The sequence below is a fragment of the Manihot esculenta genome, chromosome 11 (genome assembly GCF_001659605.2).
Source record: "Manihot esculenta cultivar AM560-2 chromosome 11, M.esculenta_v8, whole genome shotgun sequence".
NCBI lineage: Eukaryota > Viridiplantae > Streptophyta > Magnoliopsida > Malpighiales > Euphorbiaceae > Manihot > Manihot esculenta.
In genome coordinates this window covers 8,996,018-9,011,301 of record NC_035171.2, presented here as the reverse complement: position 1 = coordinate 9,011,301, position 15,284 = coordinate 8,996,018, and the positions used below count along the sequence as shown (strand labels likewise).

General features: G+C 31.4%; 1 protein-coding gene across 3 annotated transcripts; it reads right to left on the bottom strand.

Moving 5' to 3' along the window:
- Positions 1–628: 628 nt before the first annotated feature.
- Positions 629–14,756, bottom strand: LOC110625571 (nuclear pore complex protein NUP93A). 3 transcript variants are annotated; one of them, XM_043961783.1, is made up of 16 exons: positions 14,550–14,756; positions 13,717–13,808; positions 13,383–13,449; positions 12,908–12,967; positions 11,696–11,785; positions 11,028–11,297; positions 9,461–9,556; positions 9,199–9,333; positions 8,937–8,990; positions 8,722–8,805; positions 5,253–5,339; positions 4,279–5,178; positions 3,608–3,789; positions 2,804–3,095; positions 1,147–1,225; positions 629–1,002 (listed from the first exon to the last, which is right to left on the bottom strand). In XM_043961783.1, the coding sequence occupies exons 1-15, from the start codon at positions 14,649–14,651 to the stop codon at positions 1,148–1,150; spliced, it is 2,589 nt and encodes an 862-aa protein (XP_043817718.1). In that variant the 5' UTR covers positions 14,652–14,756; the 3' UTR covers positions 629–1,002; position 1,147. The 3 variants fall into 3 exon arrangements, with proteins under 3 accessions (XP_043817718.1, XP_043817720.1, XP_043817721.1); XM_043961785.1 differs by having other exon boundaries at positions 629–895; XM_043961786.1 differs by having other exon boundaries at positions 629–874.
- Between the last annotated feature and the right edge of the window lie 528 nt (positions 14,757–15,284).

Below are 15,284 nucleotides of genomic sequence, written 5' to 3'. Positions count from 1 at the left end.
CAGTAAAGTAATTTTTGTATAATTATTGGAAGTGTGTTAGTATCAATGGAGTTGTAATTTGCAAAGCAACAAATGTTGAAGCCTAAAATTAATCCTTAAACTAGATCAATTTCATAGTAAGGTTTATAAAAATGGATTGATTAAAGCTGGCAGTGAATTGTTTAGATCTGTTAGCAAAAAATTATTGATTTAAGGTCAAAAGCCTAAAACCGATTTTTCCCAAAATCATTGGAATACAACCAATCAGCTGCACAAGTAGCCTTCTTCTTTCTCACTGAAACTCAGAATTTTCTCACCATAATATAAATATCTTAGTAATTGATGAAATTCAAACTCGAGATGAACTCAACTCGAAATCACTCAAACTTGAAATCTCAAATATCTTAGTAATTGATGAACTCGAAATCTCACACAGTATTTCGTACACCTCAAAGATGTTCAGGGTACCTCCAAATTGACAAAAAACACATCATTTTAGATATTTAAGAAAGCAGTTTCATTATTTTTATATTATTGTGACTAAATCGTATAAAAGTAATTTTAAATTAAATTTTTACACTTTTAATTAATATATTTAAAAGTGTTTTTCTCTAAATCTTAACTCATAATAATGACAAACAGACCGATAAGGGAGGAGGAACAGAAAATAATTTACGGGGTTAGGGTTATTTCTTTTTGCATATTACACAAGTTCTTGGAAAAAGAATGACAACAGGGGGAGAAACTATAAGATTACAAAGCTGTCATCAGACAAATTATGATTGCCATTGTATAACCAACGACCTTGAGCTCCTCAGCATCTTGAAGGAACTGAGCACTTGAACCATAAACCTCTCAGTCCCAATAATCAACACCCTGGATAGCCACCGCAGCACTGTGAAAATAAGCATTGCAGCTGCCATTTCAGAAAAGGGAGGAGGAGGGAAGCTTTACTATTGACAGGACTTTGAAAGTTGGAGGAACAAGCTAGAAAATATTCATTCCAAACCCAAGAGTTTTTTGCTGAACAAGAAATCAGTCGTCATGTTTCAGTTGAATATTTTGGATTCCCTTTACATAGTTAGAGGTATGATAATCTCAACTAAGACGTCTATAAAATTTGCTCCGCCACCAGAGAGGGATCTCAAACCCCCATAGCGTATTTACCTCACAAACTTCGAGCAACCTTTTCATACAAATCGCGAGGCCAATTTCTACTCATGTTGTTGGCGAGGAACTGTGCAATCTGCAAAAAGATTGAAAGAACAAATATCAAGAATCTAGACCCAACAGTAAATCACTAAAATAAACTCTATCAGTTCAATAAGAAATTATTTATAGCCACGACTACAGAAAGCCCATCGATGAAAAAGAAATGTGGACTATAGCCATCAAGTAAAAATATCCTATAAGAGGTAAAAAGCTGTAAATTTCATGTTAACCTTGTACATAAGTTTTGAGTAATGCAACGATGCATGAATGTATAAGTGATGGAATATATCAAAATGTTGGGAGTTCAATTAATACCTGGTATATAAATTGAGGAAAAAACAAAATTGTGAGGGGATTCTATCACCCTCACAAAAAAAAAACTTCATGATCAGCCAACAAAATATTAAGAAAAAAAAAAGATAAATACACCCCAATCCAAAGTGTAGAGGGTGACCATTACTATGCTAGAGAAGACAAGCTTCTCCTACCCAAAATAGACTGAGGAAACCCGATAGAGGCACTAAAAAATTCAAAGAAATACAAGACTAAATGATAAAAACATGGAGAAAAATCTCTCACTAAAAGCTAGAGAGAGACTAATTGATAATTAGTACTTGAAATCAATTTGTTTATCATTGCATCTAAATATAGATATATAGTCACAACCGCATTAATAAATTTCTTTTTTGATAGACCGTTTAAATAAAAAAAAAAAAATTCATTATTAGAATTAAAAATTTACCACACAATTGTTATATATACAAATATTTTTATTATAGCTATTATAATCGTGACGAGTTTTATATCAACCCATCATGATTAGTACTTAAACATAAGTATTATACATATAATAATTATATTTAATTTTTTTTTTTTCAAATTCAAGATATCTTATACATGAGAACATATTATAATATTACAAGAAAAGTAAAAAATAATAATAAAATTTATTGATTAAATTATAAATAAAATAATTATTAAAATAAATTATCAACGGTTTATCAATCATATAAAATACCAATCATTAAATTATTTATCTATAAAATTTTTTAATTATTTTTTTAATTTCTCGTAGTGTAATTAGGATATAATTAACTCTTACTATTTTTAGAGTAGTACTTCTTATACTTTAACAAGGGATTAATTGACAATGGAAGTCCTAAAACACATCATCTTCCAAACCTATGATGTATAGATAGGTTTATCCCTTTACCAGGTATCTATATCTAGGATGCATGAAACAATGGTGCAACCCAAGGTCATTATAGAGATAGCAGCAATCCGTCCATTATCATTGATAGTCATAAAATTCCAACTTTTTATGTTTCCTAACTACTTGGGGTCCCTCTTATCATTGAAGGATCCTTTTACGTCAGTTTTTTGACCTGATGCTTTGGTCAACTCTCTCTCTCCTTCTTATTGAGAGGAAAATTTGCAGAGTTTGTGTTTGGATATATGCAGGGGCGTTCATCTATCCTTACTAAGTCATGGAATGATGGACATGAAATAACTTTCAACTTTTGAGCAGCACTGTTAAAGGGTGAGCATTTGCAAAGGAGAAATAATATCAAACAGCAGAAACATGAAACTATAGGCAATACTTCTGACATACCTTTGCTCTCATGGCACGAAGTGATCCATCAGAATCTGTCACATTGTCGAGACAAGTGAGAGCAACCTTCAGAAGGTCTGGCACACAAACTTGAACATGAGGTGACAAATTCTGAAATGCGTCCACTGTGACATCTGGCACTCGAGGATCTAATGGAAGAAAGGGAAGTTTAGCCACCTCCCTTAGAGCATCAAGATAATGACCAAGTCTTGCCAGTTTGTGAACAGACAAAATTGCTTCAAGTTGTCTTAACACAGTTTCTTGCTCTAAAACATGCTCTCTCTCTTGAAGACTGGACATCATAGCAACATGTCATTTCAAGGTCAGAAAAATGTATACTTATTTTCAAAAGTACACATGCACACACACATGCAGACATAAATATGATAATAAGTTGTTTAAGATATGAAAGAAATTAGTTGATAATTTAAAAGAACAATGGTTTGGTTCATTAAGTTATCCCTAATATTGCTTCAGTTAGGTCTAGAATCTTAAGTCATACGGTTTTTTGCTTTCAAATTTGGTTTGGTCAGTTTGGAACAAAACCTGAATGCTCTCCCCTAGCCCAAAGGAGGAAAAATAATTGTAAACAGGCTTCTCCTTGAAATAGGCTTGGATCACAATTAGGACTCAGGCTTCAGATATGGGCAACAGGCAAAAATATGTAGATTATTCATTTCTTCATTAAGTTTTCTCCTTTAAGCATCACTTGGAAGCCAGTAAAAAATACATGAACAGAAAAATAGCCCAAACTTTCTTAAAATTATCAAGCTACAGAATACAAGGCCTTTGGGAATGAACTACCTGACTTCAGGATAGTACTTGTATGTCTCCAAAATCTCATTGCCAGAATGAATGAGACCAGAAGTCCGACTCTCACCATCCAATTTACCACGTGACAGGGCAGAGATTGCTTCAGACAGGCACTTATTAATTGTATCTAGAGCCATAGAGAATGCTCCAACCCTCTTCTGAATTTCTATAGACTGAAGGCAAAACAAAAGCAATATATATATATAACATAGTAAAATTAGTATAACAGAAAACAAAATAAAAGTAGAAGCAACATATCTGCAAAAAGAAAGATGAACATCTCAAGCCAGAAAATAAACATAACTATTTGGAGTGAGTGAGTGTCCATGTGTATATCGAGAGCAAAAACAAGAAAAGTATTGACATAGTAGTCCAAAAGTTTCCTCAAGCAATAAGTAATGCCACCACGTCTCCACCCCCCCCCCCCCCCCAAAATATATATATATATATACAATAACAATAATAATAATGTCATCTTTCGCAGCATGAACATTATATTAATCATCTACAAAGTGAAGAATTTGAAGAGAACAGATAACTATGGCAGATGGCTTTGAACAAGGGTAGATAACATGTGTGGTGGAACAGGAAACAAATATAAAAGGCTCCCACCAAAACCAAGAATTCACAAACAGAGTCAAAGCGAAGGAAAGAAAATTTACTTTGTCATATAGTCCAGTTTCCTGACACTGGCGAGCAGCTTCAAGCAGAAATTGCTGCCTTGCTTTGAAATCATTCAAAAACCGTACCAATTCACCTTCTTCTCCAGCACCACGTGGACCAAGTAAAAGGTAAATACCACCATCTCGTAACAATAGCTCAGTAAGGAGTTGCTTCAGCATTAAACTTCTCTGTCTCCTCTGATCCATGTTGCCTCTCCCAGTCCATGACAACTCCCCACCCCCTACTGCAGCAGCAGCTTGCGCATAGTATTCCAATGTCACAGGGAGATTGCCATGGCGTAGGTATGCAGAACCATACTGCCTAATAATACTAGAGATTTCAGCATAAGCATCCATGACCCCTAATTTTTGTCCAGCCCCAGCATCAGAAAGAACCCCATGGTCTGCTAGCACAATTGACATGTGGACAGCATCAATATCATATCCTTCATTTGCAACTTCCTTAGACAAATGTAAGACAGCTTTTAGTAACTGGATGCTTAAAAGCAACACATACGGGTAAACCAGAGGGTCCTTCCCATTTTTGGTATAATATGATGGCTCAAATTTATTAAGATAAGCCTGTAAATCTTCCAAACTATATGGTATTGAACCTTCATTCAGGACCACAGATGATGTTTCGCCATGGAAATCTCGTACAGCTGATAACTTGAACCACAAAAAATCTTCTATGGTATTGAAAAGTGTTGGTAGATCTCTCAGTAGGCGGTCAATTTGCCTCCTAGAACCAGATACTATAGCATAGAGTAACAACTTTTTCTTGTCATAGGTAGCTCGACCCACCCGATCAACCATTCTTAACATTTTTTCACATTCTTCTGAAGCAACAGCTGCAATTTCCATAGGCACCATTCCTCCAGTGTTGATCCACTCTGTAAGCTGTTAAAGGAAAAGGTTAATGACTAGGGTTATTATAAAAGTGATATGTATCTCAAGCAGAGAAATAGCACTACCAAAGGAGCAAATTGCTGTGAAGCACGGGATGTGAGGGCCACATTTCTTGCTTCATCATAGTATCCAGTTCTCAAGCAAAAGTAGATCTGGCAGTTGCAGAAAATAGGCTTTGTTATGAAACGCATTTATAAAAAGCATATGATAAGATTGACATAATGAAATAAATATTTAATGTTATCTAGAACAGCCAATAAACACACACAAGATCGAGATAATTTGCGGTCCATACTCCATAGTCTTCCTTAAATAATGCTGCTCTGATGCATAATTTTACAAGCAATTAGAGTATGCAAATATATTAAAGCTCCAGGTAACCAAGCTACATAGTACTCAAGTCGAGATTCAAATCGAAATCTTCATTATGTGATTGAAGATTAAGAATCCAAACAAATAGTAAGATTTGAATTAGTCCTTCCATCCCATAATTTTTGTTCACTTTGTTTTTTTACACATATTAAAAAAGAAATTTTTTTTATTAATTCTTCAATTATACCCATCTTAAAAACATTAAATTTTACTAAATGGTAAGAGATGTTTTGGGAGGTTTTTTAAGAATAAGATAAAATTAAATAAGGTTATAATAGTCAATTTATATATTATTATAATGTAAAAAAGGGAAATGGACAATAATTTTGGAACAACCAAAAAAGAAAAATGGACAAAAATTACGGGACAGAGAAAGTATTATTTAGCTATGAGAATGATGCTTTATAATAAAAGAAAAATGCATTCTTATTAACATCATGTGGTTTTATGTTATTAATTATGAATTTTTAAACTGTGGACAAATGAATATCATTGTGTACGTACTGAAAATCCCGATTTAAATTTAATTAAATAATAAAAAGGATAGTGACTTAAATTAGAATTTCAAAATATATCAAAATATAAAATGTTACGATTTCACAACTACAATTAGAAAAGTAAATTGAGAAAACCAAGGGGGAAAAGAAAAAGAAAAAAGTGGGAGAGAAAAAAAGAATGGCTAGTAAAAAAAGGCTAAGTGAAGATTTTATCTGCACTTTTCAGATAATTCATATTGAATTGCAAGATTTAGTCACAATTCAAGTGCATTGCCTTAAAATATATTTTCATATTAACTCATAAGAATTCAACAAAACTAAGATTCTTACTAGGAATTTACTTTTTCTATCTAATACATCAAACAGTATTATAGTTTTATTAATTTTATAGTATAATTATTATAAATTAAAGGCTATATTAATTTTTCTTTTACATGTTTTCTTATTAATTTAATTTTATATTTTTAAAAAATAGAATTTAATACAATAAATCAGGATAAACAATTCGCTAGCATATTTCAAAAATATTTTTTGCATGTATAGAATTAAAATTTTGTTGTATTATACAGTAATTCACTTAAAATTCAGCAGCAAAGCACAACAATATTAGAGTTCTATTAGTATTATAATATAATTATTAAAAATTAAAGGTCACTTTTTTTTCTTTTTACGTATTTTATATAACATGTTGACTTGATCTTCCAGTAAAGAAAATTAGAATGTTTTATTTTGAAACAAAATTAGAATTTAATCTAAAAAAATGATAACATTTTCTAGGAACCTTTTTTCCTTGTATAAAAATTAAGAGATTTATTTTATTGGTCAACAATTAACTTAAAACTTACCAACTATTTTGTTTCAAGCATGTTATTTATATTATAAAGAAAAATATAATAGCATTAGAATTTTATCAGTATTAACTAAAAAAAAAAGCAATTTAAGTTTTTTTCATACTATTTTTTGTCGAGTTAATTTAATATTTTAGTGTAAAATTAAGAATTTAATATAATAAAAAAAATCAATTAAACTTATCTTAAGAATATATTCTACATGTATAAAAACTAAAAAATTCATTTATTGTACTATACATCAACTGGTGTAAAATTAATTAACTTTATATATTGAATGTCTTGATAATATTATGAAGCAAGAGTTCTATAACTAGAAGATTTTAGTTTTTCAAATATACCAAATAGTTTATGAAATTTATTAGTATTAGAACATTACTAAAATCATTTTAAGTTAAATGCAACATATTTTAATAATAAACTTTTAAGTTAAATACCAAATAGACTTATTTGAAATCCTATTTAAATAGAAACTTTTAAAGTATTTTTATATTATTAGGTATGTAAGAATAAAATTACATAAAGAGAAGCCTCAATTTTTCTCCTTTCATTTCAAATATAATTAATAATATATAGTTTTCAGTTAACCATTTTCTTATGGTAGTAAAATTTTCAATATTAAATCTAACCAATAATTTTTTTAAAAAAAAAATTAAATAGAACCCCTACATTATTTTTTTAGATAATCAAATAGAAGGCAATATGTCATTACTAAATTTAGCCATGCCCATTTTTTCTTCCCCTTCCCCTAAACTACAATTTATATTAAGTGAAACCTACACATTAATTCTCTATTTTTAAAAGCCAGCTATTTAGTCTTATGATTTTAAAAACCAATAAATTAGTCTTCATTGTGAAAAAAATACACCTAGAATTTCTTTATTTCATTCACACTTTAGTCCCTAAAATTTCATTCATTTTAACAACTGAGTCCTTGTAGTTTAAATATATACAGCAAGAAAGCACTTAAATAAGCAATACAATAGTAGTGAAGTAAGTGTATTTTCATAGCAGTGACTAATTTATTAGTTTTGTAAAGATACAATAAAAGTACTTTTAGAAATAAAAAGTTTCATGATAAACTATTTCCAAACACTACTCGTTAATTCAATGTCTAAAGTTTTGTAGTAATTAATAATAATAGATAAATATTTTTTAATGAATTAATAATGCTTATATAGAGTTGTCAAAAGTTTAAATTAGGAAGTATAAGAAAAATTTCAATATAAACATATTATTATATTTTAATTTTAAAGTAATTATAATAAAAATTGAATTTATTTACAAATCAGTTTTTGTATAAGCTCTTGTTGCTAAAACTTAGTTTTACTAGCAACCAATTACTTGTAGCTATACATTGTTAGTGACGAATTACCAATGGATTAAAATTTATTAGTGATCAATTAGTATGGATTAGTGATAAATAGTTATATTATCGATTACAAATTCGTATGTTTGTCACTAAAGATATTGTTCCTGTTCTTTTTAGCTTAGACAATAATTCTAATAGAATACAATTTAAATGGAAGACCAATTTAAACCATCAAACTAAAAATTATTAAATCATAATAAATTTCTTTAACTTATTAGCAATTTGGATTAAAATAGAAAATCAATCTAACCAGTAACCAGTTAAACTAAAGATTCTTTGAATAATAATAAATTTCAAAACTAATTTTTAGCCAATCAAAATAAAGGGCAATTTATAATTGTCATATTTAATCATGGATGTTTTCGTTAATCCCATTATTTCCTCCTCCCTCTTCCTGCTTTTATATAATTATTATATTATAGATATGTATGAAATTATCCATGACCTGTTGCCAAGTGGTATCAACCGGCGGCTGCCTGCGTGCATCTCCTGAATCAAAATCTAGAACTCCATAATCCCTTAAGCGTATCTGTGCAGAAGAATGAAAAGTATAAGTGCATCTCAAAATCCAATAATTATGAAACAAGTCACAGCTTGCTATTTTTTTTTTTTTTTTTCAGAGGCTTGCTAGTTAATTCAAATGGCATTAGTCAGACAAACCCGAAGAAATGCACGAACTCTTTGTAAATTCCCAACAGCTCCACCAAGGGCAGCCTAAAATGAGATGGAAAAAAAAATTAAATTAAGAAAACTTCATACCTCGCTTTCATGTAATAAAAGATGGAGCAACCATTAAGCATGAGAAAGAAAAGTAGCAACAGCAACCAAACAAAAAGGTTAGATGAATATGGTAATGTATTCAGCTCGGAAAAAAAATTTCTTTTACCATAAGATGCATTTGCTACTCAAAAGATTACTTTACCTGTGCTGGATGACTTTGTATTGTATCCATAATATACTTTTCATGTCCCCATTCTAGATGGCGCCTTGCACCAATGACTAATGACATTTTCCTTGAAAGATTCTGATGAATGGTTGAATTCTCACCCATCAACGTCTGTAAAATTATTGAACTTGTCAGTATCAACAGTTGTTCAAATGACAGAAAGAAGCATAAGAAATGCAATCAAAGTTTTAAAGAAGACTATTTTAATTCAAACTAGGCAAGCAATTAAGAACTGCACCTGAACAAGATGCCATATCTTCTGCATGTTAACTGATCTTCCACCGGAAGCTTCAATACCCAAACTCTCATAAGCACTCCTGAAGGCTGTTGCCGGCTACAAAATAATAATGATAATAATGATGTAGACATGAAAACCTTTTAAAATGAATGAAAGCATAGTGGTCATTTGCGACTTCCTTTGATTGGATGTGGGATTCAGATGACAGCTTAAAGAAACTATTAATTAACTATTAGGCAAACGGCTGCTTACACAGTAGTCTTTTTGGTTGTTCATAAATTTACCATCAAGAAACTTATTTGAGTATGAGGTGTGTGCCCGTGAGCTTTCTGTGATCTAGGTGCTTGCAAGTCACCATCTTCAATAACTTGGCTATGAAAAACTTCATTTCATTGAAAGTAATGAACTTAAAAGAGCCAATAAGTAGAGGGTATCATGTTTATTCTAAAGAGAGGAATTGGAGGGAAGAAAATGTGGTCAGATTCATGTCCATCAAAATTCAAATGTGATATACATAATACAGCTCCTGTAAGGCAAAACACCTAAGCGTACTAGTGTTTTTATTCTTACCAAGCCTAAGAATACAGGATGCCGGTTTACTTGCTATCCTTTGCAAGCCATTTTCTTCTGTTTATTCTCATGTTTGAGATAGCTATCTTAGAAATACAACACCCTACTCTTATCCTCCCACTCCTAAATTAACTGTTCAGCTACCTATCTCATCTGCTTCTTAAGTTTGGACAAACCAAAATCTACAGCAACAATTTGGGCCAGTATTATGCCATCTCAGATCAGAACTTCAGAAGAATGCATTACTGCAGAACAAGATGCAACTATTTTAAAAGGGTGATGGAAAAAATATCATTCAGCACCAGCATGCACCTCTGGTCCAACACATAGCTGTGCTGCCAGCTTGAGACTTGAGCATTTCAAGATGACAGCAAAGATGTCTTTCAAACAGAACTAGTTAGTGAAAAATTGTGGTAATTTATACTATCCATCCCTCAACTTTGGATGTTGTTATGCTTCACGGCCTTATCTTTAATTTGTTATCGTAAAATACCTCATCTCTGAAAACGATAAAAAAAATCCGCAAGTTATTTATTGTTCATTTGTCCAGCAGAACTGATAGGTGGAAGTGCCATGTAAAGAATAAAAGAATAAAACAAAATGTCACATAAGATATTCACAGCATCGTATCACCTTACACACCGAGAGAGAGAGAGAGAGAGATAGTGTGTGAGCAGAATATTAGTAATATTTAAGTGAAACTTCTGATTTTTAAATTATTACCTTTTACCCTGTGGCATTATCACACATTAGTTCTATTGAATAAATGCATGGAAAATGGCATGAGAGATTTCTATGAACATTTTTAAAGATGAGAGATTTTGTGGTAACAAATTAAGATGAGATATTGAAGTGTAACAACCTAAAAATTCAAGGGATGACGAGTACAAATTACCTGTGAAAATTGGTAAACATTTACAAGACTGCTCATAGGAGTAAAGTGTCCCATCAACATTATAGAGAAAAATGATTTTACAAGAAAGCAACAATACCATACTTTAAATTGCAAGCCACGTTCTCTTGCATTGTTCAGATTTTTCACAACTTCGGCATAGGCTGAAGCTTTTCTCTCCAGAATCGACTTGTTAGCTAAAGGCACAAGCTCCACGCCAGATGGGCCAGAAGAAACCTGAGGGCTGGAAACAATAGATGCTTTTTGACCTGAAAGAATGGTTCCAGTACTTGTATCAACTGCATTAGTCCTGGGTAATGTTGAAATACGGCTCAAGCTCTGAAGAAAGTCACGTTTCTCTTTTTGCCAGTCTTCCTGAAATATATTAAGTTTTATCAACCAAATAAATAAATCCTACACGCATCTATAAAAGACAAGAAACAAATAAACATGACAAAAAATATACTTAACATAAATGTGCGCGCACACACACACAACACATGCATGTGTAATGTAAAGAACACACTAGAATAAAAGGAAAGGAAGACATTGAACATGATTCATTATCAACTATCAGGGACCATTGAACTCAGTAGATCTTGCCTAGGCAATGCACAGGCTATTACAAGATTTAACTACAAAATTTCTTGCAAAATGTAGAGAAAGAAAATCTCAAAAGTAGAGTGCTGAAATAGGATTACTAAACTGTTTATATTCAAGAAGTATCTTTATAAAAAAAACTAAATTCCATGTACATTCTGTATTTCTCTAACCTCCAAAACTTTCATCATGTAATCATTAAAGCTTCTTAGGTTATCCTTCTGTGCTTCCTGTATGGCCGACACCATTGCCATTTCATGAACCTAAACCAAAAAATTGCAGGACCGTAAAAAAATCAGATAAAGACAATAATACCTTGTGAAGGAGAAAAAAAAATAAAAAAGAGAGCATCTTACTCATTAGAAACACCCTAATTAAAACATAGCAGTGTCGCACAATCAACTAAGAAATTGAGCACAAAATCTACATGCAGCATTTGAACAGAACAACACAAGCTATTGCATAAATAGTCACCATCCATCTATGCATTTACATGAGCAACTCAAGAAAGAACGTAAAACATTACTAATGTTATTGAAGTTTCATGAGAACTGTGAGAAAGTGAAAAAACTAGATACTAAAAACAAAACCAAGCATTGTCAGAAATTCAGAATTTCACATGAGATTGAGTAGGTAAATACAGATATTAAAGTTGAGAGAAGTGCCAAATTGAGATCATTGAAGTTCTGCAATTTTTCCACATAAAAGAAACCAAACACAAGTTTGGTTGCAGGAGTATGTTTTTTCTGACATATCACTTATCCTGGTTTTGTTACCATAAAAACCATATAACAATTCTTTCTCCTGGTTTTGATTCATGCTTCACTCTGCTCTCCCTTTTTTACTTTTGTTTATCTCATTCATGCTCTCTCTTTCTCTCTCTCCTCTCACACCCTCGCTATTCAATCAATACCTTTCTCAATTCTCATGCTACTTTCCCTCAGTCTCAACCTCAATTTTTCTTCTTGGGTTTTATGACTAGCAAATTTCACTATATTTCTTCACACAATTCACAGTGCTAAAATTTCAAATAGATTTGATCAAACTTGATTTCAAAACCAATAATTTCTTTTGACATGTTCCTTCACCTAAAGTTACATGATCCTTTTAATTTCAACGTAGAGCATTCTGTCTCTCAAGCAATGAACATCCTAACAATCTTAAACCTTGTAATTTTTGTAGGTACTAGTTCTGTTGTAAAAAAAAATGAAAAGGATAACAATGTGGAAATATTCTCTGAAATGATGAAAAGTAATCCAAGATTTAAATAATTAAAAAACTAGAGAAATAATTAGAAATGTTTGTTTCTTTTTTTTTGTAGTAGTAGTAGTAGTGATTATGATATACTGAATCCATAGTTTAGTTCACAACATAAGGCACGCTACCTGTTGCAAATATTCTTCAACGCTTGTAGCCTCAGCAGGGAACACATCTTCAAATGTTGTCTTCAAAAGAAATGGAAAAAAAAAAGTGAATAATAGCAATAGACAGTATCAATGTTTAACATTCAAACATAAAAATGAAGAAAAGAAACAGAAAGAAACATCAAAACAAAAGAAGTGGGGCCTGAATGCAACAAATTAATCTGTTACCCAAGACATGTGAATCAAAATGGTAATCACAGAACATTAAACAAGAGTGCAGAGAGAGTGTATGGCATAATTAATAGACAATAAACTTTCTTCATTCAACAAAATAAAAGAGACTAAGAAAATATGTACCTTTTGATTTCACATTTCCACTATCTATCATGGTAAGTTAAGATTAAGTGAAGCACATTAAAGGGGAACAGAGTCATGAATGTTTAGTACAGCTTACAAGCTGAAGCTAATGGAAGGTCATATGCAAAAGCAGTTTTACCTTCAATTCAAAAGATTTAAGATCTCGTGCAAGCTGCTCAGCATTTATTCCTTCTCGTGCAAGAAGCCTATGAGTGCACCAAGACAAATGACAAGTTGAGAGTTAAACACTATAATTTTGTTTATGACAAGTTAGTAAACAAGATAAGAAATATATAAAATGAAAATTTAAATATTCTAAATAGCTACCTAGACATCATAATTACCATAAGGATCCAATTTTTTTTTACTAATTTTGCTTCAATTCCTCGGCAAATGAGCAGCAAAATGAAGTTGACCTTAAATTAAGCAGTCATAAGTCAACAAAAGAATTAGAAACAAAATCACTAAGGCACCTTGTTGCAGCAATAGATTGAGAAGGGGCTTCAGTTCTTAAGGATTTTGCCTTGAGCTTCTTTGATAATGCTTCTAACTGATCTAAGTTCCTCTGAAACATTCACAGTATAAACTCAACCAAAAGAATAGCCAATTTGATCATTGGTAAAGAGAATTAGCCATCAGCATTAAATAAGACATATAAATCCTAGAAAATGCTATTGTTTCTTCACTTTCTCATAATTTTCAGAAAGTCATGGTTAAACAAGCATCACTAAGAAAATGTATTCCCCAATCCCAGTTCCCAAGCAAGAAGACATAACATATTAACTTCCATATTTTGCTGTTGACTTCTCTCGGCAACTTAAAGAGCATATGTTAAAGCAAACCCAAAGTGAAGCTACTTGTCATTTTTTTCTCCTTACATAATGAAAAATATAGCAGTTAGCCTTTTAAAATTTCTTTTACATTTCCAAATTTGCCAGATTAAAATGCTAGTTAATTAAAAAAAAAAAAAAACCTAGTATCGAAAGTTTTAGTACAATTCTTCTGCTTATCCTCAACCTTTTCCTTCCCATATGAGCATAAACTTTGAGGAAATTTTGCACTAAATTTGTGTGACACAGAGAAAAGCATAATATCGGATCTCTCCTACTGAAAATCTAAAGACAAACAGACTTCAATTCCTTTAAACTCCTTTACATTGAGTCTCAACGTAACAGAGCTAAGCAGAAGTGAGAAAATGTTTTATCTATGGAACTGGTCATGCTTAAAACCTTAATTCTACTTCATTGTCCCTGACATTTTCTCGGAAAACAAACGGATGAGAAAGAAAAGGAGGACAGAGGTGGACCTGTAGAGGAGGGAACTGAGCAGAAGGAGCAGCTTGTTCGAGAAGCTTGGAGGAGGAGTGGAGGAGATCGGTCCAGCTACCCATGTCTTGGTCATTAGCCATTAGTGTTTGCTCTAAACTGCGAAATGACTCTGCAATCTCTCTTTCTCTGGTTGTTTTCCGCTGTGTGAGAGGGAAAGGTTTTAGGGTTTTACACTCCGTTTGGCTCCTATTGGAGGGAGAAAAGAAAATAAAAAATAATAAAAAAATTATTATTTTTCCTTCAGATAAGAAAAAAATATATAATTGCGAGGTTAAATTTAATTTAATATATCATAATTTATACATAATTAATTATATTTATATTATATAAAAAAATAAATCCACAAACTTAAAATACTATTTTTAACTTCTCATTTTTTTTTGGTATAAATGGTTTAATTGAAATTTGAATTCAAATCTTAAAAACAACTTTGGTAAGCTATAACCTATTAGTAGTTTCTCATATATATTCTATACAATTTCAGAATAAAATTTTTATATTAATGTAATTGAAAACTTTCCCTTGCTTTTTATAAATATTACCAATTAAATGTATTAATAGAATAATTAACTTGTATTAATAACTATATAAATTATTTCTGTTTATTTTTATTTTCAAATATAATTTATAACTGTCGGATTTATTTGGGATGAGACCGAATTTAAAAGAAAAATGCTGGTTCAAAACCCATCAAGTCCTTTTTGGGTAGACTG